This window comes from Sebastes fasciatus, chromosome 1 (genome assembly GCF_043250625.1).
Source record: "Sebastes fasciatus isolate fSebFas1 chromosome 1, fSebFas1.pri, whole genome shotgun sequence".
Classification (NCBI taxonomy): domain Eukaryota; kingdom Metazoa; phylum Chordata; class Actinopteri; order Perciformes; family Sebastidae; genus Sebastes; species Sebastes fasciatus.
In genome coordinates this window covers 21,962,689-21,990,107 of record NC_133795.1, presented here as the reverse complement: position 1 = coordinate 21,990,107, position 27,419 = coordinate 21,962,689, and the positions used below count along the sequence as shown (strand labels likewise).

The 27,419-nt window shown below is 39.5% G+C and overlaps 1 protein-coding gene across 1 annotated transcript in view; it reads right to left on the bottom strand.

Annotated features, from left to right (window-relative positions):
- The window catches only part of LOC141768782 (semaphorin-3D), a 62,564-nt gene that overhangs the window by 14,723 nt on the left and 20,422 nt on the right, over nucleotides 1–27,419 (bottom strand). The window contains exons 2-11 of the mRNA XM_074637143.1: nucleotides 12,603–12,757; nucleotides 12,419–12,481; nucleotides 11,553–11,672; nucleotides 10,612–10,702; nucleotides 9,528–9,656; nucleotides 9,119–9,261; nucleotides 8,435–8,549; nucleotides 7,857–7,926; nucleotides 5,460–5,604; nucleotides 1,479–1,701 (exon numbers count right to left, since the gene is read on the bottom strand). Coding sequence (XP_074493244.1) covers nucleotides 1,479–1,701; nucleotides 5,460–5,604; nucleotides 7,857–7,926; nucleotides 8,435–8,549; nucleotides 9,119–9,261; nucleotides 9,528–9,656; nucleotides 10,612–10,702; nucleotides 11,553–11,672; nucleotides 12,419–12,481; nucleotides 12,603–12,757 — 1,254 coding nt within the window. The remainder of the gene's footprint in view (nucleotides 1–1,478; nucleotides 1,702–5,459; nucleotides 5,605–7,856; nucleotides 7,927–8,434; nucleotides 8,550–9,118; nucleotides 9,262–9,527; nucleotides 9,657–10,611; nucleotides 10,703–11,552; nucleotides 11,673–12,418; nucleotides 12,482–12,602; nucleotides 12,758–27,419) is intronic.

Below are 27,419 nucleotides of genomic sequence, written 5' to 3'. Positions count from 1 at the left end.
AAGCCTTTGTCAGTTTGCTTCAGTGCCATCTCATACGTCTTCCCTGTTTTCTCTTTTCCACTCATGTTTTCCTTGTGAGTGTTTTCAGTTTTTTATTGCTATGTTTTGCACTTTTCTATGTTTTTCTTTCCAATGCAGCAACTTTGTTAAGAAAAATGTCACATAAATGAAGCTTATTGTTATTTCACACTTTTTCAGCCTCACTTTCATGTTTCCTCTCACCCTCTGTCATGCCTCTGTTATTACTTCCTCCACGCTCTGTAGTGCATTCACAATATATTGAATTGGATTGTCACTGAAACTTCCACTATCTCCAGTCAACTGAAATTTCAATCTATTTTACTCTTAAAAATAACAGCTTATCTACTTTTAGGACTTATATATAAAGTAATCATTTTACTGTCGTTTAAACTTCAGCTGACACTTCAACTCCATTAAGTGTTTCAACTTAATGTACAATATTTCACATGCAAATAATTCATATTTTAAGACATCTTAACCTGCTTTCATCTCCTAAGGCCTTTAAATTTCTCAACTGTGAATATTATATGTCTAGGGCTTTTATTGTGAAAGGTAAGAACAGAAGGAGTGGATCTGGTCTGCACTGTCTTTGTTAAGGTTGAAAGGAGTAATAAAGTTTGCCATCCTAGTTCGGACTACGGAGCCTCCGTGTTGTTATTTCATAAATACAGGCACAACATGATTGATTGATGTCTTTATTCGCGGTGCAAAAGCTCAGAAAATCTACTTTTTTCCCCCAAAAAATTACGTAACTTTTTCACCGTGTAATTTTTCGTGTGAAAGAACGCATGACAAAAAACAACAGCTCGAAAAAATATATTGACGTGTGAATTAATCAGACGAAAAAAAATGCTGCCGGTGTGTGAAGGCTTTCATTCTTTGAATAACAGTTTAACTGCTTTTAGTGCTTACTCTACTACTGGCATTGTCACTGCTTTCAACAGTTCACATTCAAAGACATCCTGTTTTTCCAAATTAAAAACTCAACTGAATTTGAACAACTTTGAAAATTCAACTGCTGTCACTGTTTACACAATAACTGGCACTTCAACTACTTTCAGTGCACACACTTTAACTATCTGTGGCTCTTCAGTTTTAATTGAAAATTAAATTTTATTTGTCTTCTATAGTTCAACTGACACTTCAACTGCTTTCATCTGTCACACTTCAACTATCACCAGTGCCTCAACTTCAACTCAAAATTTCAACTTCTTTCATCTTTTATCCTTCAAAATATTAAGTTTAACTACTTTCAGGGCTTACATACATACTTTTACTGCCTAAAAGGTTTAACTTGAAATGTTTGTTAATTCAACTGCAAATTAATAAAAAAAAAATGTTATCTGTTCAAAATGTACCTTAAAGGGAGATTTGTAAATGATTTAATACTCTTATCAACATGGGAGTGGACAAATATGCTTACTGTAAAATCCCTCCCCCTCTCCCCTCCTCCTCACCTGTACCCAGGTGTAAGACATCGTAAGGTCCGTCCTCAGCGTCCACCCTGTCCACTACGATCCTCTTTAACATGTAGGGCGCGTTGACCTGGGTCAAGATGGGTCTGCCGCCCAGAGGCAGGACGGGCTCCCACATCAGCTGGTGCTGCCGCATGAAGCTCACCACCTCGTCTGGGAAGTCTTTGGTGGACTTGTGGAGAGCGTCGTACGTCTCACTGGGACACTGGGGGACAAGTCAGAGAAATGTTATGAACATAAAAGTCAAGGAGCGTGCTGAAATAGTTAAAATAAGACATTAAAAAGACATTTTTGGGAGATTGCAGAGATAATGTAGATACCAAAATCAATCATGTGGAACTAATAGATGATTTTCTCCACGCTAACACCTGTGCAGACACTATTCAGTGGTTCCCAATGGGGAAGATAACTCTGAAAGGTCACAAGTTTATTAAAGGGAGTAAAAAACTAAATGAAACATGTCTGACTTTTCTCAAATTTATGTCTGTTTTCTTACTGGATACTTTTACCTCCTCAGGTCTTTAAAAATGTTACATTTGAAATGACTTGAGAAGTAATATTCTGTGTTTTGTTGAACTGTTTGCAACAGATGTTCACACTGAAGCATAACCTGTGACTCGGGGTCGCATGGAAACATTTGTTTGCTTTAAAGGGTGCCAAGTAAAGCTTTGATTCTCTGCCCGAACCTGATTGGACCTGGCCTGACCCACCAGGCCAGGCCGTAATTTCTCAAAATTCCCCTGGACTTGAATTGGGTCGGGTTCATGCCAATTCCCGGTGCTATTCGTTCGCTGGCCCCTTTTATTTTCAGTTGAGCAGGAATGGTATGTGCTATAATAAATAACCTACTGTTAATTATATGCATATTTTAACACATTTATTTATTTATTTATTTTTACAGAAGGAATTTGGGTTTTTAAAATCGAGCTCAGGCCCAAAACTGCTGCCTTGGTTCGGGCTCGGGTCAGGCTTGGACAGCAGGTTCATGTAGGGTCATCATAGCGTCTCGTGCCAAGCCAAACGAAGGTTGGGAACTACTACTGCACTATTTTGAGTGATTACAGAAAATTAGTATTATCCAAAGTGAGAAAACTATCCTATGTTTTTTTTTTTATATTTTTGAAACATTTAGCATGATTAACTCTGCTGACAAATGTTGCCAGGATTCCTTCTTTTGCATCACACATGGTAAATATAGCGCCTTTAGTCTTCCAACCACTCAAAGCGCTTTACACTACATGTCAGCATTCAGCCATTCACACACACATTCATACACTGATGGCAGAGGCTACCATGCAAGGTGCCAACCTGCCCATCAGGATCTAATCTAAATACTCATTCACACACCGATGGCTATGCCTTCTGGAGCAATTTGGGGTTCAGTATGTTGCTCAAAGACACTTCGACATGTAACTGGAGGAGCCGGGGATCAATGTGCCGACTTTTAGATTTGTGGGCGATCCGCTCTAACTCTGAACACACAGCTGCCCCTTCATCTACGCAGCAAAAAGCTGTCCATCTTCTTCATCATAATCCACTATTTAAAAACTATGCTAGATATATTTGATCTTAAAAACTTTATCAATCCTTTAGAAGGCATGTCAAACCTGACAGTATTTATAACCACTTTGCATTTAGCTGCGACTAGTGTTGCTCTCATTTTCTCTCCTGAGATATTGATAATTCCTGAGCTTGATCAGCCAGCCGAGTGTATTTTAGCACTGAAGAGAACTATTTACAAACAGATGGATGATTATGATGTCTGTGTTACTGTAGCTCAACAGGTTAAGATCACAGACTGATTATTCAACCCATTGAGTTGTGGTCTTTCGGCCTGTCAGATACAGAAGCCTTCTTTATTTTCTTCCAAATTTCGGCCACTCCATCTAAGACGGTGGTGTCAAACTCGTTTTTGTTCATGGGCCACATACAGCCCAATTTGATCTTAAGTGGGCCGGACCAATAAAACTATTGCATAATCTATAATTAACAACACCTCCAAAGTTTTTCCTTCCTTTTAGTGTAAAGTAGAAGTACATTCTGAAAACGTTCACTTTAATGAACAATCCATTTACAAAACACACGATGAGCAGCCTGAGATGTCTCGCTGATCTCTTGGCTACGACTAAAAACAGATAACAATTCATATATATTCGTCTCTGTTCTCAGTTGTCCTCGGAAGTTCTTCTGTTTTTTCCGCCATGATGAGTCTGAAAGTGGTGTTGAATATTATATTCCTTGAGCACTGAAAGGTGCTGTGAACACTCCAAGCACACTGGCTTCCCATTTACTGTACATCTGTGAACAAATAGGAACTGGTCCATTTCTTGGAAAACCCGACAATCTGTCTCCACTTTTCTCCTGCATGAACAGCAGCCAATGCTTGATGGTGTTGTGTCTTGTATCATGTACGTAAGCACAAGGGATCTGTAATCACCTATCTAGCATAGGGCCTATTAGGACAGCCTAACTCACGGCGGACAAATAGGAAAAGCAGTGAATTTCATTGTAAATTTGTAATGAATTACTTCTCTGCAATTTTTAGACTTGCAAACTTGCAAAGTCATCCAGTGGGCTGGATTGGACCCTTTAATGGGCCAGTTCTGGCCCTCGGGCCGTATGTTTGACACCCCTGATCTAAGAGCACCTTAATTATATCCCCACTTACACACTCAAAAGAGACAAATACATATCAGAAAATGAGAAGTAAAAAACAACGAAGCGTATGAACAGATGGCAGTCAGAGGAGGAAAGGAAGGTAATGTGAGGAGAAAATTACTTTCAGATTGTGTCAAACCACATGTTGATTTGTAGAGAGAGTCAGATGTTTCCCTTGAGGAAAGGATAATAAGAGAAAGATGGAAAGAGGAAGAAAGCAGAGAAGGAGGCGATAGATATGCTGAAGAGATGATATGAAGATTGGTGCAGTGATTTATGGACTGGATGAGCAGGGAGAGAGGAAATGTGCAGCAAAGTGAAATTAGTGGAGTTAGAGAATATGTTGGACAAGTCAACAGCATGGAAGCCATTACTTTCTGTAGATCAGAGGTTGTGACTACGGCATCACCGTGACTGTTTCATTTTGCTTTTAATCATCCAACCTCTCTCACACACATGCACCAACAGTGACGTGGCTGACCTCTTCTGCAATCAACCACATGGTACAGCAGGACTCCACAGAGAGGTGAATTCCCCAGCAGGGAGAGTGAAACAACACCTGACACACTCAGACGCTATAACCTCAGCCTTCCCGACATGTTGACGCTTCCCAGAGGAGTTCACTGCTGAGGTGTTAAATCACCGGAGGTTAACCCTCTCACCGCTTCATCAGCTTGTTTTCATTACACGTGTTCTGTGGGTTTGGAGTCAGATCTCACAGGAAATACTAAGTTCTTAACACAAACATAAATACCAACCTGTCGTCACTATATTTACAAGGAGTTATGGGCCGTGAACTCGCATAAGCAAGTGACCGACACCTTACACACTATCCTAATCTGATTTACACACTAAATCTGATTTTATCCCTTGCAGAGTTTGAGTTTCATCTGCAAGGTTTTGGGATATCTGTCACTTAAAGTTCTGCCATTAATGAAATTTCATTTGTAATGCTAAAATCAATAAAAATGAATTTGAAAAACTCAAAAGTAACATTCAAATAAGTCTCCTTGTTACACTTGTTGTTTGTTTGTTGTTTTGTTAGTTTTGTTTCGCTCTTGATGAGTAATAATGTCATTTTTTTATTTGTTTAAATAGGGGAGGACTCTGAATAGTTGAATAGTTAAATGGAAACCAAACTGGCCTTCATCAAGGTGAAGGCAAAATAGCCCAGGCCGTTGAAGCTCACACTAGCCTGCAGCTCGCTGTGTCTGAACTGAACCTTTAACCAAAAGAATTAACCCTAAACTCAACACCAAAAACAGAGTCAAGGTTTTTGTAGGTCATGGTTGTGAGAATACTTACAGTGCCAGGTCTCGGGTAGGGGATGCGGCCCTTGTACTCCACCCAGCGATAGTCAGGACCTTCTTTGTGGGCAAACGGCCCGTTGAAAGCAGCACGGATTGACGCCATGGAGTACACACACACTGCTGAACCTCGAAATATAGAGCTGCAGGAGAAAGAGGAGGTGTTGGTGTTGGTTACAGTAGAGAGGTAGAGGGGTTGATGGAGAGAGAGAGGATGAAGAGACAGATTAAAAGCAAAGGAATGAGAGTGAAGAAGAAGAGGGAGAGGGAGAGAGAGAGAGAGAAGAAAGAAAGGAGAGTGGATGAAGGGAAAAGAGGAACAATATACAATGAGTACTTCATATTGTACAGAGATTTTACTGTAGGGGCTCAAAAACATGAATAGAAAGACAGAATTGGATGAAAGAGTGAGAGAGAAAAGGAAAAGATGAGGGGAAGGAGGAGAATATAAGAAGGAGAGGATAGAGGATAGAAAACAGTACCGCAAGGAAGGATGAAATAGGGGGAAGGAAGGAAGGAGGGATGGGAGGAGATGAGGGTATGAGCATGGGAGGAGAAGAAAAAGAGGTGGGTGAGTTTTATTACATCAGGGTTACAATAACACAACCAGCTGGGCCTCTTCACCTTCGACCCCGACACCCACCCACAGCTGACCTCTGACCCTCCACACCGCTGGGCGTGCACGTGGCGGCCTGGCTAAGAGTGTGCATGTAAAGGAGGAAGAGATCCTACCAGTGCTCTTCTGATTGTCTAAAGATGCTTTCTTCCATTGTAAAAGCAAACTTTATACAAACGTTGAAGGTCACAAAAAAGGTCACATTTGTTGTTGTAACTTTTTAGACTAAATTGTCACGAAAAAGCAAAGGAATAAACAAAACAAAAAAAACCAACAAAATAAAATGAAAGGAATTTAATATTCTCCACCAGAATGACAAACCTGCCACAAGACCATACTGTAAGGAGATTTACAGAAAATATGTAAAACAGTGAAATTAATAATTGAATTGCGAAAATTTGTGATTTGTTGACAAGGTTTTTTTTTTTAAATTAAGTTTAAATTTTTCAATTCTCTAGGTGGTTTTCAGGCAAAAATTAAGGCAACGATCTTTATTTTCATAAATATAATATAAATAAACAATTGGTCCCTGATATTGTGTTTAGTCAGTTCCACTACAATTGACACTTTTATTAACAAATAAGTGCAGCCGGGCAGATGAAGAAGTGAAAGAAAGAGTTACAGGAGTGAAAAGTGTATTTCTTTCTTTCTTTTTTTCTTTCTTTATTTGTTCATTTGTTACTTCAATGCAGAAAATGAGGAAGGGCGCCCACCGGCATATTTTATTTTATTTAAATTTCTTTTAGAGGGCGACCAGTGCCCCCCAGAAGGTGGTGCTCAAGTCGACCGCCTATAAGGTCCATGCCTTAGGCCGGCCCTGCCGGAGGGGAAAACAATTCATCGCCCTCCGTTGGCTTGTATTGTGTGAAGGTGCATCTGCTTGCAAACAACAGACAGATGCCTAAAAGCTGCTGTGTGGTGGGATGAACCACCAACAGGGGAAAGAACCCAGAACTAAATTTTATAAGCTGCCGAACCGAAAAACTGAGCCTTCAGGAAAACAAAAGTGAGGCATCAGCAGGAGGAATGGGAAAACATGTTGTCCAAATGTTTTAGGCTAACTGCATTCCTGTAAGTTGAGCTAAAGCATTTTGACTGTATGCAACTTGTGTTATAGTGGAATGTGGATAAATCAGGAAGCTATGCAGTATTATGTTTGTTAGTGCCTTAGATACCTAACACATAGCTAACATTAGCTTGTTAACAGCTAACCTCATCATCATCAACCATCATTTTAGTCATTAACTGCACCCCTGATAGGTGCAAAAATAATCCTTTGACATGCTGAAATCTGATGTTTTTAGCCACAGGCATGTTGTTAGCATTTCAGCCCTTGGTTGCATATTGTGCCGCCATTTTTTTCCCCTTCCGGTGGGCGTGGTTTTCAGAGTATGACGCGTTGCGCTCTGTGGTGGCTTGCTCTTAAAGTCGGCCATGTTTTCTCTTTGTTTTCAAAGAAAAAAAAGTCAAGTTATGTTATTAAAAATTAATCAATTGCACTTGGTAATATTGTAGTTATTGAACATCGTGCTAGCAGCCAGTCAGGGCATTTACAGGCATTTACAGTGCAACTTTAATCTCCATGGATGACAAACTGCATTTAATCCGTTCATACCAGACTGCTGCCTCAGGGTTTAATCCATGTTTATCAACCCGGTGTGACACTGCTAAACTACAGAACTATAGTACACTTTGCACTGATTTATTTCTTATTAAAAGTGGTCTCTGCAAAATACATACAGTATACTGGTATGATTATGTGGCTGAACGTATTCTCACCTGGATGTACTGAAGACACCATAGATGGTCGGGTTTTGAGGGTCCTTCGTCTCCAGAACAAAGATGTCCTCTAGAAAAACATAGTGACAACATTAAGTTAGTTTCATTGATCATCACTGAAATTAAAAAGATGGTCGCTAATCTGCCAGATATACACAGTTAAGATTTTAAGCGATTTAGACAACCACTCAATTATTAAGCCTCCAAATGATTTTAGTGTTTGTACGGTCTTATTATTAGCTTGTCGGTCACCTGTAAAACACTTTTATTGGCACGAACTTGTACAAATAAAGCAGAATTGATTGACTGATTTGCCAAAGGTCCATAATAACTGGAAACACAGCGTTCATTCTACATTGTTGTGAACTGACCTGCCTAATTTAATAAAAGAGAAAAGAATAAACAAAGAATCATTAAAAAGGGAGCGAGGCGAGAAAAGACACGGGAGGAGAAAAAAGGGAAGGAAAGGAGGGGACAGTTCTGGCTCTTTTCAAAGTTGAGGGAGAGGACGATGAAGTAAAACGATGTGGAAGAAGAGGCAGCCAGAGAGGAAGGAAAAGAAGGGAGGGAAGTGTTACCGAGCTCATCGAACTGTGTGTCGACTCCAGACGGGCCGGGGACAGAACAGACCAGCCTGGCTTTGAGGAAGGTGGTCCAGCGGTTGATCAGACTCCTCTTTCCTCCTACGTCATTCTGGATTAAAGAGAAGAGAGAGGTGAGTTTGAAAGATAGAGATAGAGTGGAGGATAATGAGAAGGAAGGGAGAGGAGAGGGAAAGGAAGCACAAAAAGGACAAAAGATGCTGTTATTCACATGTTTCTCCCACATTACAGATCAATGTTTAAATATTAAGATCCATTGCCCAACTGTCAACTACTGTACTTAAAGTTACAATATTTAACATCTCCATTTTGTTCTTTTGGTCTATTTCATACTGCACTGTTAGTACTATATCAACTATACTTGTTTGACAAGTAAATCAAGATTTTAAATACAAAACATATGAAGAGCTTATCAAATATGAGGTGTTGTAATAAATAAAACTACCCAACAGTATACAAAATTAGAGCTGGTTAGTCAATAAACAGAAAAATAACCAGTGTTTACATCATTTTTCATGCAGAAGTGCAAAACGTTTCTTAAAGGTGAGGAGTCACTTCTCATCCTCGTCTTAAATTACAGTAACTAAACAGTTTGGGGGGTTTGGAGTACTGGTTGGACAAAACAAGCAATCTGAAGATGCCACTTGGCTCTGTTTGTACCTTGCAGACTCGAGCCACGCGGCTGTAAACCCTCTTGTCCCACTGTCCGGCCTCCACCGCCCGCTCCTTGAAGAAGAAGTAGACCTTGTCGTCGTCTGGACTGTGAGTGTCAGGGATGGAGAAGGAGCCCACAAACTCCGGCTCTGAGAGGGAGATGGGAGAGGGAGTGAGGACGAGAGATAATGTTAGTTTGTGCAAGGCCAGCTCACTTCTCTGTGGTTTTATGAAGTTTTAATAGTCTAAGGGACTATGAGAGAGGAGGAAAAAGTAAAGAAAGACAGAAATACACGTTTGATGGTTGATGCCAGGAGATACATCATTTTGGAATAATTGGCTGCTTGAACTGAGAACAAAAACAAAAACTTTCTGGCGTCAAAACTGCACTGTTAATGAGACTGGAGCTTCTCACCATTGAGCCAGTTGTGATCATACGCTTCAGTCCGGATGTAATGTTGACTGCTGCCGTGGACAGACGTACGGAAGATCGCAGCATTGGCTCCCATGAAATCTACTGAGGTACCTGCATAGAGTTCACCATCTAGGGAGAAAGAAAGAAAGAAAGAAAGAAAGAAAGAAAGTGGTTACATAAGAGTGTTGTATGATATTCTGTCTTATCTCCTGGCTTTATACCACAATGTTCTTTTCCTCATAATGGTCAAGAGTAAAACAGTACATATTTAAAAGCCGATGTATTAAAACTAGGGCTGTCAATAGATTTGACTGATTAATCGCACATTCGTCGCAAAGTTTTTTATTTGTTCAAAATGTACCTTAAAGGGAAATGCAAATGAGGGGGCTTGTTTCATTTTGTTGACATATTAGAGTGAAAGGTTTTTACAGAGGGAATTATGGATATCTATTTTTATCACTCCATAAATCAGAAAATATTGTCACCATGAAATATTGTCACCATGAAAAAAATAATTTTTTTGTATTACAAGTTTTCTGAAATGTTATGTTTAAATATGCAAATGAGGCATTATCTAATGCTAACTTTTGGTGAATTTAGGAGAAATCTACAGTCAAAAGTAGTAAAGTAAAAACACCTAAATGTGTAGTTTGTATATTTTCTTTCCACTAGTCTGAAAGAAGACAATTAACCCAAAATCTCAAAATTAAACCAGAGCATGAAAAAAACAATGTTTCTGCCTTGGGGAGTCTCCCCTCAGAGCTGATTATATGGAGACTCTTTGTGTAAAGAATCCAAATGTAGTTGATGTGTTTTATGTCCATAATGTCGCACGGGGCAACAGCTGACGTCAGCACATGTGAAACTAGTGAAGCAGACCACACACGCCACAGCTGAACGAACGGCCTGCAGCCGGGAATGACACAGTGGTGGGATTGTACGCTGCAGAACATTAGTGTCACCACAATATGAACACGGCTGTTAGAGAATGACAGAAAATGATTTAATATATCCTCTTGTGTGTGTGTGAGTGGGTGTGAGTGGGTGGAAACAGTACATTATGTGTGGACTGGATGAGACCTACCAGTCAGTCTAGCAGTGAAGGGCTCCCTGGGACTGTAGGGACATTTTCCTCTGCCCGACTCCACTGTATGAGACAACGTGAACAACGGCTCCTACACGAGAGAGACAGAGAGAGAGACAGAGAGAGAGAGAGAGAGAGAGAGAGAGAGAGAGAGAGAGAGAGAGAGAGAGAGAGAGAGAGACAGAGAGAGAGAGAGAGAGAGAGAGAGAGAGAGAGAGAGAGAGAGAGAGAGAGACAGAGAGAGAGAGAGAGAGAGAGAGACAGAGAGAGACAGAGAGAGAGACAGAGAGAGAGAGAGAGAGAGAGAGAGAGAGAGAGAGAGAGAGAGAGAGAGAGAAGAGAGAGAGAGAGAGAGAGAGAGACAGAGAGAGACAGAGAGAGAGAGACAGAGAGAGACAGAGAGAGAGAGACAGAGAGAGGGACAGAGAGAGAGAGACCACACACAAACTCAGAATGACCGATAAACAGAAGGGCAAGGAGGGAATTTTGCTCTTTTTCTAATATATCTCTTCTTGTTGATGGTTGTCGACCGTCAGTGCACAATGACGCTCTACAGAGAGGGACTGATTGATTCTGAGGGACACTTAACAGGATGTTGATAACTGATGTCTTACACGTCTGAATAGCTGAATTGCTTCTGCGAGCAAACCTCATTGGAAATGTCTGAATTTGTCCTCACATTGTGCATATTTGGACAATAATCTACAGTAATAAGAAAAACATGCAACAACAAACAACTAAATCAGCACAGAAATTTGAGATACACTGTCAAGTTCTTTTTAAACAGCACTGTAGAGTAGATTTGTTCTTTAAAATCTAACAAAAACAACAGAAAAAGTCATTTTATTTTCGATTCTGCATACAATACAAGGTTACACACATGGTTTGGTATTCTACTATGGCAGACTCATTATTGAATGGATGAATAAACATATTAATACCTCTGTGTTGTGTCCTACGTGCAGGTATGTACACTGTGGATGGAAGGCACCAGTGCCACAAGCATAGACATGGGTCTTATTGAAAGGCTGCAGCAGCCGCACGAAGTTGGCACAGTCTGTCTGGAAATAAAATAAAAACACAACAAAATATATTAACATTTTGTTTTATATTTTTTACATTACTTTATCATGTAACAGAAATAACAATGCAGAGACCCTGGCATGTGTCATTGTACAGACAAAGAGAATCTGTGAGGCATGTTAAGTTAGAGGAATAGTTCGACATTTGGGGATTTTCAGCTTTCTTCTTCAAGCAGATAAGCATATTTTCTGAATTTCTGTATTTTTCAACCTGAACCCTATTTCAGAGAAGTATCGTTCTGAAATCTGGTGAGGTGACGAGTTGAGAGATTTCAGAACGAGACTTCTCCTTGAGCGAGACTCTTTCCATAGTGTCAGACATTTCTGATAACAATCAGAGGCTGTCGTGGCAAAATCAAGCACTTTTAGTCGACGTAAATGACGGTGTCAGCTTGCCCCAATAGGATTACATTGCAGCCCGTTAGCAGCTGCTGTCTACAGCGCTCTCCCTCAATACTGGACCAATTTCAGAAAGTGTTGTCCCCATTAGTCACATAGACACAAAAATATGGGTAAATAGAGTCCAGGTTGAAACCTACTAGAGATACCCTTAAAGGAAGAGGGAAAATAAAGGCTAATAGAGTGTGAATACAAATTCTGTGGGTACAAACGGACTAAAAAGACAAAACTAAGAAGATAAAATCTCTAAAAAGCACACCGTAAACATATAGGGAAAGATTAGGAAAGGTTAAGTTCTTTTCTAACTCTGATTTAAAGACATTTACCTCCAGACTTTTCCCTGCCAGCCTGCAGTGCTCCACATGTTCTCTGGCAGCAGGCCAGTGGATCTGATTGAGAAAATAAAACACATCCAGGCAGTCAGACAGGTTTGATTTTATTGGATGGTTGAATGCAGCAAACACTGAGAAGCTCTGATTAATGATCAGCTTTGTGTTTTTAATGTCTCACCGTATGCGTGGGCAGATCCAAGCTGTCGGACCTCAGCAGGTAGATGTGGTCTTTCCCTCCGACCAACAGCCATCCCTGATCCTCGTCCAATAGCAAGGCCTGGTATCCACCGCTGACTCCGCCCTCCCAGAAGACAGACGAACTGTTCCTCACATCTGACAGAGACAAGACACAAGGCTTTAATTCTCTTTATTTAGTAATGATCTTCTATTACTCTGACCCTTTATGTCTCAAACATCCAGCAGTAGAGAGTAACCAAGTACATTTACTCAAGTACTGTAGCTACTTAGGTACAATTTTGAAGTACATCTTACTTGAGTGTCTTTTTCATGCTGTCATGTCATTTTATGCTACTTTATACTTCTAGTCCACTACAGCTATCTAACAGCTATAGTTACTAATTAGGGTACTTTGAAGATTACTTCTTTATTATACAAACATATGATCATTTTAAAAATATAATGTCTTATTATAGCTTAAACTACCCAGCAGTATATGAAATAGTTAATGCGAGATTGGGAGCACACATGGCCGGGAGAGAGACTTCATTCTCTGCTCAGGTAGACATTACTCTATATCTTTACATAGACAATAGTTGTTTGCTGCTATATTAATGCTCTGAATATCGTATAGAGCACCTTTAAAATTAGCTCCACCTCGATCAACTACAACATTAAAGTTCCACTTACGCATTATAACAATAATAAAACACTGAAAGGGCAATTGTGCATAATGAATACCTTAACTTTTGGTATTTTTTTTTTTTTACATTTTAATACGTTTGAAGTATTTTTATGGTGTAGTATTAATTTTACTTAAGTTAATAATTTCAGTAACTCTTCCCGCTCTGCAAACACACACACACACCCCAGCAGCAGTTCATCAGTCAGGCTGCAGAGCCGTCGCCTCTGGTGTCTCTGGGGAGTCGCTGCTAAAGCAGGCAGAAAACGACCTGAACAAGCACAGCAAATGAACCCTGCAGCTCTGCAGCTCTGCCCTGCTGCTCAGCCGACACACTGTTCTGTAATTCTGTCAGCTCGGCCGCCCAGAGTTGTAAATGATAACTGGAGCCAGGAGGAAATAATGACTGAAAAGATGTATTGTCCTATTATAATACAGTAATAACAATAATGAAGTCCAAAAATACTGTATATATTTCATCCCAAAAGTATTTTGCAGTGCTGCATAACTAAAGTTTATTATACGTTTCTGTTTTCCTAGGGTTTCATTTTAAATTAAACTGTTTAAGTGACCTCATGTTCTTCTTGTCTGAGTCCATTTTAGAGTTGATTAAAGATCGACGGAAAAATAATCAGCAACTATTTTGATACTCAATTAATCCTCATTTTTCGAGAAGAAATACCCAACATTCTCGGGTCCCAACTTCTTACAAGTTAATATTTGTTGATTTTCTTTGTCTTATGTGATAGTAAACTGAATATACAGATTAAAAAAGAATCATTAGTTGCAGTCTATTTTGCCCAACTCAACAAATGTGTGTGGGATGTTCCTTTAATATAAAAGTTTTTAGAACTATGGGTTGATCTAAAGGCCACAGGACTCTTTCTATGGGTCTCCATCCATCCATCCATCCATCTGCAACCGCTTATCCCGTTAGGGATAAGCGGGGGGGCTGGAGCCGATCCCAGCCGACATTGGGCGAAGGCAGGGTACACCCTGGACAGGTCGCCAGTCCATCGCAGGGCTGACACATAGAGACAGACAACCATTCACGCTCACACTCACACCTACGGGCAATTTAGAGTCCACAATTAACCTAACCTGCATGTCTTTGGACTGTGGGAGGAAACCGGAGTACCCGGAGAAAATCTATGGGTCTCCATTATGTAAAAATCTCTTGTTCTTATAAATCCTTCAGCTGCAGTAAATTTGGGTCTACTGTAAGTAAATCCATGAACTCCAGCTGTAAATATTAACTTGAGTAAAAGCGACTAATTAACCTTGAAGTTCTCTAAGTTTTCCTGCCTGTAAGTCAGCTGAGTTGACCTGCCTGTGCTGCAAAGAATCAGCTGAATGAGCGAAGGAAATTAACCGTGAAACTTCTCCAGACAGTCTGGCAAAAAAAGAGACAAAGAAGTGGACCCAACAGTACAAACTTTAAGCCTTGTGTCGTGGTGGGTCCATAGATGACAAGTCGTCGTGGCTTTGAATGCAGCACGGCACATTTGTTACACTTCACCACCATTTAAAAAGAAATAAATCACTGCTTTCATCAGCAGTAACAGGGGACAGCAGAGTTTCTGCTCGCTAACCAGCGGTGAAAAATACAGAAGAGAAAGACCTGAACATCATCTGCAGAACTAGTCGGGTTTATTTGTACGGCCTTTAATCACACTGGTCTTAAGCAGTTTCACAAACCCCCGCTGGAAAAAGAATAAATGAGGCGTTGAATGAAAATGATTCTTCAGTCTTACAAGGAAAATGTCTGACCTGAACCTGTTCCTCAGCTAAATTATTTTTTTACACTAATTCAAAAGTTCATTTTAACTTTAATAGCTATGGTAGAAAAGCAAATATGTGGAAAATGTTGTATTGAAGAAAGCATTGACTCAGCACAGGACACCACTCTCCATCTGAATTTAAATTTGATGATTTTATGACCAAAATTATGATTAAAATGAATAGAATTCAGAAAAGCACATTATAAGAGCAGCTTCACTTCAAACCTGACTGTATATTTAAACTACATATTTACAGTCTGGTGAGCTGGTGAGTATGGAGCAATTTAAAGGAGCATGTTTCCCTTAACCCGATGTCAATCAATCCAGATTATGCACTCCACACATCTAACTTGTGCTGTAAGAAATGTGTGTTTCCTTATGTACAAATGTGATTAGAGCTCTGGAAGACATTATACACACGGCTTATATATAAACTGTTCCAAATGTTTCAACATTACATCCTACAGTACGTCCTGATGTCTTTCACACATGGAGTGATGCCTTATGATCCGGACAGAGGTGTAGCTTATAAGGTGCAGCGTGCACACACGCACATACACAGGACAAAGAACACTGAGTTAAACCTGCAGCTCTTCGTCCTCTGAAACCAGATCTAACAGTCACATCTGTTTATGGTGCGATTATGAGATCTTCACAGCTCATTTCTCATTGAGACAATCTACTCTCTCACACACACACGCACGCACGCACGCACGCACGCACGCACGCACGCACGCACGCACGCACACAGTTCAGTGACTTCTCAAAAATGTGAAATCACAGGAGTTGATAGAAGTTGTGGGAACAGAACATGGAATAAGGATGGTTTTAGTTTTTGGTTACATTTGTGTGTTGATGAGTTTTTACTTGCTGCTGTTTAGACTGCACTCTTTTATGTATCCATTAAATGCTGCTGGCCTATCACTGCTCAGGCTAAATACTCAGTTTTTTCTGTAAACATATAATGCATCTGCCATTTTTTTCCAAAAAAGACCTCGCACTGAACTTGTGTCCCAAGTGAATGAGCTTTTCCTCCCAAAATTAGACAGTTTCACCTGCTGCAGATCAGAAGTGATACAGGCACTGTATCAACTCACAAAGTCATGAGGAATTTTCTCTCAAATGGCCAACAAAATGGGGAAATGGGACACTTAAGTTTATAAATAGAAATGTATAACTATGTCACACGATGGACAACTAGCGAATGGTTTAGCAGGTTAATGATATCCATACATTTTCAGTTTATATTGCAGAACTTGGTAAAGACAACATAATCAATATCTCTCAGCTGTATGAGTTGATCACATGAATGCTTCATTGAATAATTAATTAGCACACGATGGATTATGGGATACTGAGGGCTACAAAGGATGCGTCAGTTGTGTTCTTCAAATTTGGTCCAAAAGACATGACATACTGAGTCTATATGTATGGACTTGGAGTGGAGCTATTGTTTAAAAAATGATTTATCAGTGATTCTGACATAGAAAATATTTATTGTATGTTTATGCAGATGGGTTTTTATGCAAGTTCAAATTAATTTGAAAAAATAAATAAATATTTAAATACACTGCCCCTTCTTCCTGGAATAATGCAGAAGAACCTGAAATAATCAGAGCTGATTACTATGGGGGAATTTAAGTCTATTTTAAAGGATTAAAAAAAATTCTTGGTCAATGCGATTGCTCTTAAATGTTTCACTGAAATCACTTTAAAATTCACCTGCTTTATGCATTATAATTGTTTTATGTATTGCATATTAAATGGATACTGTGTTCATTCACTTATAGTGTGTGCCAGTTGTATTTGTCTGCTTGAATTATTTGTAAGGCTGTCAAAGTAAACGCAATAATAACGTGTTAACATCAAGTTTTAAAGCTAGAGTGAAGATGCTGGCATCATATAAAACTAGAAAAACCTAAGGAATCCATTGGTACCAACCATGTCATACTAGCTTGTCGCAAAGGAGGTTAAATAACGCTCTAAACTTATTGTACTACTACAAAAAGTTGTTGTAATCATGTTGGTTTGTACTTGTTGTTAATTGATTTCCAATAATAAATATATACATACATTTGCGTAAAGCAGCATGTTGTATATTGTTGTAACAATATGTATGCTGCCCTCTTGGCCAGGTCACCCTTGAAAAGAGATTTTAATCTCAATGAGACTTTAACTTGCTTTTAATAAAGGATATATAATATTGTTTGTGTTGAGGAAAATGCAGATTACTTTGCAAAAATAAGGTCTAAAAATCAGGAATATTTTTTTTTCCAAAACAAAATGATGTATATGTGGGAGGCAAACAGATGCCAAACCACTCTTTCACCACAGATATCTGTACGGCATTAGCCTGAGGCCTGACCAGGGCAGAGCTGGAGACAATAAAAGTGAGGAGGATTTCATTTTATGGAGCTGCTGCACTTGGCTCTGCCTCGCTGAGTCCTATGGATGCCATCCATCAAGTGAACTAACGATGGGAAGCGGACCGCATGATGAAAGAAAACTCAGCAGGAGATATCTCAAAGTACTCTCCCTGAGGGGGACGCGGTGGGAAATATGACATGAAATACTGGAGAGGAGAGGAAACCAAACGCTTTACGTCACACAGAACCACTGTAGGTTCAAATTAGTCTTTTTTTGCCCTGAGGCTTTCCATTAGTTTTCCTGATAACTTGTACAACCTCCCACATTTTTTAAAGTCAGCAATTCTCTAGAAAAATGCATTAAAAGTTTGTAAAAACATCAGACTTTCCACACTACAATCCATTCTGACTGCAGGGAGGGAAGTATTCGAAGATAAAGACAAAATGTCTGATGTCTGAGTGCCTCCTGTCTGCCTCATGATGATTATTTGATTAGTCAAAGCTTCAGTGAGTCTGGATGCAATTCACTTAAATGGCTAAATGTTGCTTTTCCTTTCAATCAAGGCCCGGAGCTGATGCTGATTGCTTCTGATTGGACAGCGGTGATCTGGATTTCTGCTCATAGGTCAATGGCACGAGGTCACGACCTCTAGACAACTTGATTCAGGTACAGCTTTTAGTTGTGCATTGGTTGTGTGTGTGTGTGTGTGTGTGTGTGTGTGTGTGTGTTTGTCAGTGGGGTCAGGATTAGTTAGCTTGAGAGGTCAGCAGTCAAAGAGGATGTGATTACGGGTCAGTGAGTCCGTTTGTTTTCTCCACTGGCCACCCACTTAGCTCTTACCTTCATGTAGGCTACATTTTTACTGTTAAATGCACATTATGTAATTTCTACGGTGGCGTATTAGGGCCATTGTATGCAAAAAAATAATAATTATGGAGCCGGGGGAGGGGGGTAATATTACGAGAAAAAACGCAAGAAATTTCCAAGTTTAAATTCGTAAATTTACAAGAAAAAACATGGATATTCTCTGAGATTAAAGTGACACATTTTTTAGAAAAAACATACATTTCGGAGAAAAAACGTGGTACTGCCAGCCAACGTCTGAATTTAGTTTCTCCTAAAATAGTGTTATTATGGTAAGGATATGGCCTCTGAGCTTCTGAAAGATACATATAGACGTTTTTACACATTGGCTTGGTGGTTGGCATGAGGCAGGCAACCAAATTAAACGCACAGTTACCCTGAAAAAAAAGATTTCTCTGGGTTTGAACATTGTTGGAAACATTTGGGATAATGTAAGTACACAACTCAACAAAATAAACAGTATAACATAGGTCTAGACACTATTATAGACACATACTATACTGTTAAAGAATTAATGAATGTTTGTTGTCAGTCTCAGAGTGACAAACTCTTTCTACAGCAGCCATTTCTCATTATTGTTCAACCATTTTACATACAGAAATCAGTTTCTACCCCAACAAAAGCCTCAATAGACCAGTAGTCAAACCTCCAAACTTATTTTTCCCAGTGAGTCTGTGTTACACATATTTTCCTGTTTCTTTCTGCTGTTTTTTAATTTCTATTTTGAACTTTGAGAGCACTGGAAAAAAAGAGAATTGTTAGCCAAATTAAAAAAACACACGAATTTCAGGGTGCAGTTCCAGCGAGCTTTCAGGACAACCCAAAAATGTTCTGCTGTTTTTATAGACACAACTTTTGCTCCAATTTTGTAAAACAGTAAACAAAAAAAAGATATTGAGTTTCTAGCTGTAACTCCTGACAGAGAGACAGAGAACAGATGGAAAAGATGAAAACTTTTGCGCAATACAAGATCCATATCTTGATTTAATAACATAGATCTTCCAGGACTTGGAGGGCTCCGTAGTTCTCTGTACAACATGTTGTGTCTTACATTACTGCAGTTGTGACAGCTGTATATATCAGCGACATTCTGTTAATTACTTCTTTCTTCATCATATTTGTTTACTGCATGGATTATATACATTATAAAAAAGATACATTATGAAGGTGCAGTTTACATACTGTAGTTTTGTAGTCATAAACATAAAAGTCAACGTGTAGTTCATTACTATAAGCCTGTGAGGTAAAAAAGCCAAAGTGAAGGAGTCAGTGTGAGCGTATGAGTGTATTATTTATACTGTATATTTATATATGTGTGTGTAATTGATTGCTAGTGCTGATGACGGCTGAGTGCCTGTAATCGAGAAGGTGATTAAAACTGGATTAGCTCATTCAAAGCGGACAGTGAGTGAGTGTTTGGGCATTAATGAATAAGATCAGGTCGTAACAGTTAAAACAATTTATCAATCCCTTTTCATGTTTTCACTTGGGCTGCGACTCAGACGTATACAAACTAGGGCTGTCAATCGATTAAAATATTTAATTTCGATTAATTGCATGATTGTCTGTAGTTAATCGCCATTTATTGCAAATTAATCACACGTTTTTTATATGTTCAAAATGTACCTTAAAGGGAGATTTGTCAAGTATTTAATACTGTTATCAACATGGGAGTGGACAAATATGCTGCTTTATGCAAACGTATGTATGTATGCAATATTGGAAATCAATTATCAACACAAAAACAATGACAAATATTGTCCAGAAACCCTCACAGATACTGCATTTAGTATAAAAAAATTACTGTAAACTGTAATGTAACTTTTTATAAACTGAGAACAGCTGTAAAATATCATTCTAGATTTGCTGTATTTGTCCCTTTTTCTTTTTTCCACATTTGATTGTTTTATCATCATTCCTTCCATATTTTCTACAATTTGCTTTCTTGCTCGTTACAAAACAGTCAAGACTTGAAAACATAGTGAGTAATAATTCCTAATTTATGTTCAGGGCTTATGATCAGTGGCGTCATGCTAACCGTGACTTACTGTGGTTTAACTCAGTCACGTCTTGTTACAGTCTAATCAACAGGATCATTTCCACCAACCGGAAACTAAACTAAGCGTGAATGTCCGTGTGTGTGTGTGTGTGTGTTTGTGTGTGTGTGAGAAGACAGAGAGCGCTTTGGATAATGGCAAACACTTGTTAAACACTTCAGGCAGAACAGATGCATTGGGAGAGCTGGGTGCGTGCCGAACACCTGCACCGCACACGTATGTGTGTGTGTGTGTGTGTGAGTGTGTGTGTGAGTGTGTGAGAGAGAGAGAGTGCATGTGTGAAGAATAGAGTGATTGAGACGAATGGAAATCTTATTATTTTAACTGTGAGAAGGTATGTGAAAGAGTGGAGGAGTGAATATGAGTCTGTCTAACATCTGTGTGTGTGTGTGTGTGTGTGTGTGTGTGTGTGTGTGTGTGTGTGTGTGTGTGTGTGCGTGTGTGTGTGTGTGTGTGTGTGTGTGTGTGCACATATGTGTGTGCGTGCGCATGTGTGTGCGTGCGCATATGTGTGTGTGTGTGTGTGTGTGTGTGTGTGTGTGTGTGTGTGTGAGAGATTGATTGTTCCCTGTGATGAACACTGATTGCCTGCAATCAGGAAGGTGATTAAAACTGGATTTGCTTCATTAAAATGGTGTGTGTGTGTGTGTTTGAGTGTGTGAGCGTGTTGTGAGGCCGAAAAACGTTTCTGTCTTTCTTTTGCTCCTTGGATCTGATTTTTCTCTTTCATCTCTGAGGAAAACTTTACTGAACTATAGAATAACTAGCTGTCAAAGTTAACGCGATAATAACTTCCCTCTTTGAACTGTAACTTATAGGTATGTAGTGTTGTGGTTGCAGATTGCAACCAACTGAATACCCCTTCGCTCACTCCTACCTTTCCAAGACTGCGATAAAGTGAGCCGCAGGGTGCAAAAACCTTGGTAACGCCGTTTGCCTCACTCAGAGGTCATCCTTACCATAATAACACTTTAGGAGCAGCGGAAGTAGACGGCGGCTGGCGGTACCACTGTTTAGCAATCTGCGGCTCACATTACCGCAGTTTCACAAACGTGTCGGAGAACTAGGGTGGCCTTCAGGTAACATTAAAAACGTGAAAGTCTCTCTATAGAGCCAGTGTTTGGTTTGTCCGTTCTGGGCTACTGTAGAAACATGGCGAACAACATGGCGGACTCTGTGAAGAGGACCCGCTCCCTATGTAGATATGAAGGGCTCACGCTAAACTAACAAAAACATTCTTATTATCAGGTGATTATACACTAATGAAAATATAGTTATGAGCATTATATTCCATTTCTACTAGTAGATCCCCTGAAATGCTACACACTGTTCCTTTGAACGTTCATATTTGGAAAACATTAATATCATAAATTTTAAGAAGTTGAGTTCTGAGAAATGAAGGAGCCGATGGCATGAAAGGATTCGAGACGGTTACAAACATCCAACTGTTTTATTGGTGAGACTTTTATAGATGACGCAGTGCCAACATTTTTTTTTACTTCTCTCCTGAAGTCAAAACGTAGTTTGAATCCCACCCACTCCATGATGTGCTGGTCAAACACAGGAGTACATTCCGTGCAAGACTCCACCGAGATGCACTACAGAGCGCCACAGGAGGTTATTCCTGCCTGGGGCCATCAAACTTTACAACTCTTCCCTCAATAGTCAAAAGCCTGGACTTATTTCACCCATCAGCTGCTATATACAATACTGACTTAACTCAACTGAACAATAATTTGTGCAATAATTCAACTGTGCAATACTCTGTCATTAATACTGCATTTATATTGTACATTTAAAAGACATATTCAGATTTAATTCTTGTTTATACCATTCTTGCATTTATATTTAACACAACTAATAGATCCCACTTCTCAGCATTTTGTATTTACTTATTTAAACTGTGGTTATACGTTTTATATTGCATGTCTTCATGTAAATATTTGTACATTTATCTTATATTCTCATTTCTTATTTTTTTATTTACTTATATGTCTCTACATATATTGTGTTATATATTGTAGCATTATAAACATAATTAACATATTACATTCTCCTTTATTTCTGTTTTCTTACACTTCTTTCTGTTGAAACTTTAACGCCTTAATTAAAGATTCTGATTCTGATAATCAGACAAACAAACTACACATGAAAGTAATATCAGTGTGTTTTGGACACAGTTTAGTCACTCTGATGTAGCGAAGAAGGCCTTGATCATTACAAAAAGGCCTGAGGGAACGGCACTGTAAGCCAGGTTGAATTCCACCATGTGCTGCTCCGCTCTCTGCCTGCTCTGCAACATGTTAGTCTGAGCTTTCATGCATCCCTTAAAAGTGTGTTTGAGTCAGAGGTAAGCCATCTGCTTTACAGCTCCTTATCTCCTCTTCCATCTCCCCCCCTGAGCTCTGATGTCACAAACACACACACATGTAAGTGCAAACAGACAAATGGTGCATAGACAAAAAAAGATGTCCACACTTATGTTTTATACACATATATGGATGAGATGTGCTCTATAAGCATTCTCTCGAGGACACACACACACGAGATGTGCTTGCAGCCACTGAGTCTGCTCATTGTTAGAGACATGAGGGAAACACCTTTGATCAGAGTCCAATCAACCACAACAGTCACAGAACAGCAGCCAGCGTCTTTCTACTGGAAACATTTACTCCAGAGCCCTTTCTCATTTTAACTTTATAGCTAAATATTTATGGACAGTGCTTGAAAACAGTCTGTTTTATTTATTTGAGCTTCGAAAGCTGGTTATGATCTCATTACGGCAGGATAGAGTTGTTGATTGAGCTTTGATGGAGCCATTTTGGTTTGAGTTTGACGGTGATGTACTCAACAACCTCAGAACGGCTTTAAAGTCGCTGAAACACATTCAACATGCTGTGTAATTCAACTATATCTATTTATACACCAGGACTGCAACTAATGATTATTTTCCTTACTGATTAATATGTTGATTCTTTTCTTGATTAATTGACTAATTCAATTAGAAATGTATCATTATTGTTATTAATATTATAATAAATGGTAAAAAAACTGATTTTCCAGAGCCCAAGGTGACGTCTTCAAACGGTCCAAAAAGCAAAAATATTCAGTTTAATATCACATAATTCTCTCAAATAAAGACTCGAACTAGGCAATGTTGGGCATTGTTACTTGAAAAATGACTTAAAAGGATTTAAGAACACTCCACTGATTTAGCTTCACACTCCTTTAACATTGTCGGATGGTAGACAGTTAAAAGAACAGTGTGTAACATTTAGGGGGATCTATTGGCATATATGGAATCTAATATTAACTATTATAATATCAATAGTATGTTTTGCAGTTTGGCTTTGCAGCTTTGCAGTTTCATTCCTCTCTTTATTATGAAGGTTTCTACGGAGGAGTTTGTTCATCTATCATTCATAGCCTGATTTATACAACATTTTATTCCTAAAAACATGGTGACAATGGATTTCTTTATGGCCGTTGTCAGTATTTTCTGATTTATGAAGTGACACAAAGAGAAATCCAAAGTTCCCTCTGTAAAAACGTTGACTCTAATGTGTCAACAAACTTAAACAAGAACATGTGACATGATTAAAAGAAAATGATTTTTGAAATCTTTTTAGTTTATTTCACACAATGTGGCCTGAGTCAGTTTCACATGACAACATGAGTGACAGAGAGCTCACCCATGCTGAGAGGGAGGAGAGGGTGGAGTGTGCTATCGCTCACAGACAAAAACACAATGATTAGATAAGAAGTGACAGGATTCCCCACCTGTCTGCTTTGCGTCATATAGTTCTGATTATCACAGCCCGTCAAATACCAAACACATTATAACACACCGGCAACGCCTTCAGTTTATATAGATCCCACAAAAACACACACACATTCACACACTAGACTCAATATGGATAGGGAGTGTGTTTGCGTGTGTGAATGTGTAACCTGGTGTATGTCAGCTGGCAGATGTTTCTCACGCCACGCAGAAAACATCTGGCTCTCTGCTGAACTCTGACAGAAAGTCTGGCAGCATCATGACAGCAACCATATCAGAGTTCATCAGAAAAGTTAAAGAAGTAAAATGAAATATTCAGAAAACATTCAGTCTGAATTTATTGACCTTTTTAGAAAATTGGCTTCATTTCAATCATTCAGATGATTTAAAAAAACTCAATTTTAACTTTCCAATATCAACCTTCCAAAAAGAAACAAAAAGTTACTACAGAGGCTACAAAAGTTCTCAGAAGTCCCAGCATTGGCCTGGGTCCAGACCACAGATTGTACATAAAGATGGAGGACGCGTCTTCATTTCCTCCGACTGTACAGAAGTGAAGCCAAAATATACAGATACAGGAGCTGCCATCTTTAGAGTCACCCGCCCTAATCAATCGCGGGCCAAGCACGGCCGCAGCTTGTCATCGACAGAGAATCACAGCTGCCAATCATGACGTCTCAGCCCCTTTTTATAGCATCAAATAACTAAGTAAACCCAAACTTATTGGAAAAATGATCACGTGAGCATACATTAGCGTGATAAGAACTCCCTAAAATGACAGAATCCATCTTTGGGAAAAACGTATTTGATGTGTACTTTGACTTTTTAGTTTGGCCCACATCCCATCTTCTAACATGGAGGGGGCGGGGTTTATGACATATACTGCAGCCAGCCACCAGGGGGGGATGGAAATATTTCGGCTTCACTTTTGGGGAGCTGTCATGTCGTCCATCTTTATATACAGTCTATCCTTTGAATCCGCCCACTCCACCGAGTAGACTAAATTGTCCGCTTCAAATGAAACAACAGCTTCTCGGTTGAAAAAGCGCGGGGACTAATGATTAGCCAATCAGCGCCATGGGCGGGACTAATGCCATGGTCAAGCTATTGTCAAGCAATGTCAAGCTCTATTTTACAGAGACGGCATGTTGTCTCAATATCGCCCGGCATCATAGTTTGTTTTTACTTCCCTTCGCTCTACTCTTAAAACCCCGGCAAAACCAGTATGTTGGTATGGCTACGCATCAGTGTCGACTTGATAAATGCCATTAGATTCAGGTGCATCAACCCCTTCTCACTCCCAACTCGTCAAATACCGCCGCTTGGTAAGTGCCACTCGGCATCGGATACCGACGCACGGAGGCAACCTTTAGCGTCAATATGCGACACACCGGGCTTTCAAGTAACTAAAACGTAAACCCACCCGCTGCGTTATTAGACGTTATAAGTCACATGACTTGTTAGTACCGTTAGTGTCCAGCGCGTCGGTGTGCTGACGTTGTGCACTGACCATGCATTTAAATTTATACATGTCATTTACAGTATGTGGACTACAATCTACTTCATTTTTGCCAATTTAAGATATTACCATGCCGATAAAAATATTTGTGGTTTGATATATCCACACACAGATCTGCTCACAACATGCTCTCATAAACAAAGTGGTTCATGTGAGTCAGCAGCGTCACTGGACCACAGACACATTGCCTCAGTTAGCACATGCGAACACTTAGAGAGGAACAGAGGGAACAAAGCATCTCACAGCTCGTGTGTTCTGGGTTTTGGATTCAAATGAAAGCAGGTCTCTGCAGGATGATGGAAACCAAACCCCAGCTGTCCCGACACTGCGGCCTGTGAGGAGACGGTGACGAGTACCTTATTGTCCATTTGCACGGGAACCTGTCTTTGTTGCTGAACTCCTGGTGAAACGGGATTTTCCTTTCTTTTTTAAGCACACACATTTGCAATTTACGCTAATAGCAAACATCCCACATCCCACAATATCAACCTCCCATGAGGCATCAAGACAAAACACACTGGAATTCACTGGAATTCACTGGAATAACAAAAGACTACACAACGGTGACCGCAGGCTTTACTGTCTAACAAAGGAAAACATATTTATGATTAGATACTTCTCTTCTGAAAATCAAAACAACAACTTCTGTAGAGTGGGTCGGCTTTCTGGTAATACCAAACAGAAGATACAGATGGAAAGAGAATAAGAGAGAGCGGTATAGAGATGTACAGATATGATAAAAGCAATGTGTGTGTAAGTGTTTTTGTGTGTGAGAGAAAAAGGTACAGTAAGAGACATGAAAGCAAAGTAAAGATTTGGAGCGGCGGCAGCGCTGCTATCTCCAGAACAATCTGTTTGCCGAAGTTAAGTGTATAAATGTAAGAGCCGTCCTGAGTCATTAAAGACTGTAAGAGCACTTTCAAACCACAGAGGACAACCACTAAAACATTATACTGGCTGATGTTTTCCTCTGTGGTTTGATACATTAAGACTCTCATGCAACACCAGGATGGCGTTCAAGGGCATTTTAACCAGGTTGTTTCCATTAGGGGCTCCACCTTACGTCGGCGAGCTTTTAACTCATTTAATTTTTTTATTTATCCAGGGTGGACAAACGTTTCAAGCAGAGTGACGGTCCAGTTTTACACATCTCTCATGAAAGGTGTGCCAACTTTCTTCATCAAGTTCAGGTCACACAAGCAATTAAAACGGCAACATTTCAGAATTGTTGCCATTAGTGGTTTCACTCTCAGAGCTGTGCAATTTCTTACAATGAGTCCAAGTTGAACTTTGACCCAAAAATGTGCGCCGTTGTGCCTTAAACTTGTATTCTTTCTAACAGCCAGCAGGCTGCACTTTATTTAAGGGGGAGTAAACAGAACAGTAAAAAGAAATGCCAGAAATTAGCTTGCAGGAAGTCACTGCATCACCATAACCAAATATTTTGCAAAGATGTGAGTAGTTAGTAGTAAGTAGTGAGTAATTTTGCTGTTCCACTTTCTGATGTTACCAGGCCTTCACAGTTTGGTTTAGTAGTCTGATTACTGATGAAATAAATACATTAGAGAAAATAGTGATTGCATGTAAAATGCCAGTCCCTCCCACCAATCTCTCAAATGAATAAAGTTTGGCTTCACCTACAGGCTCTGAAAATTGTTGATGCTTTCCTCTTTGAGGAAACAGACTCTCTGTTTTAAATCTGAGCAATTTAAAAGAAGTCCTGACACCGTTCGACTCTTCGACTGGCACTTTAAGTTACATTTTATT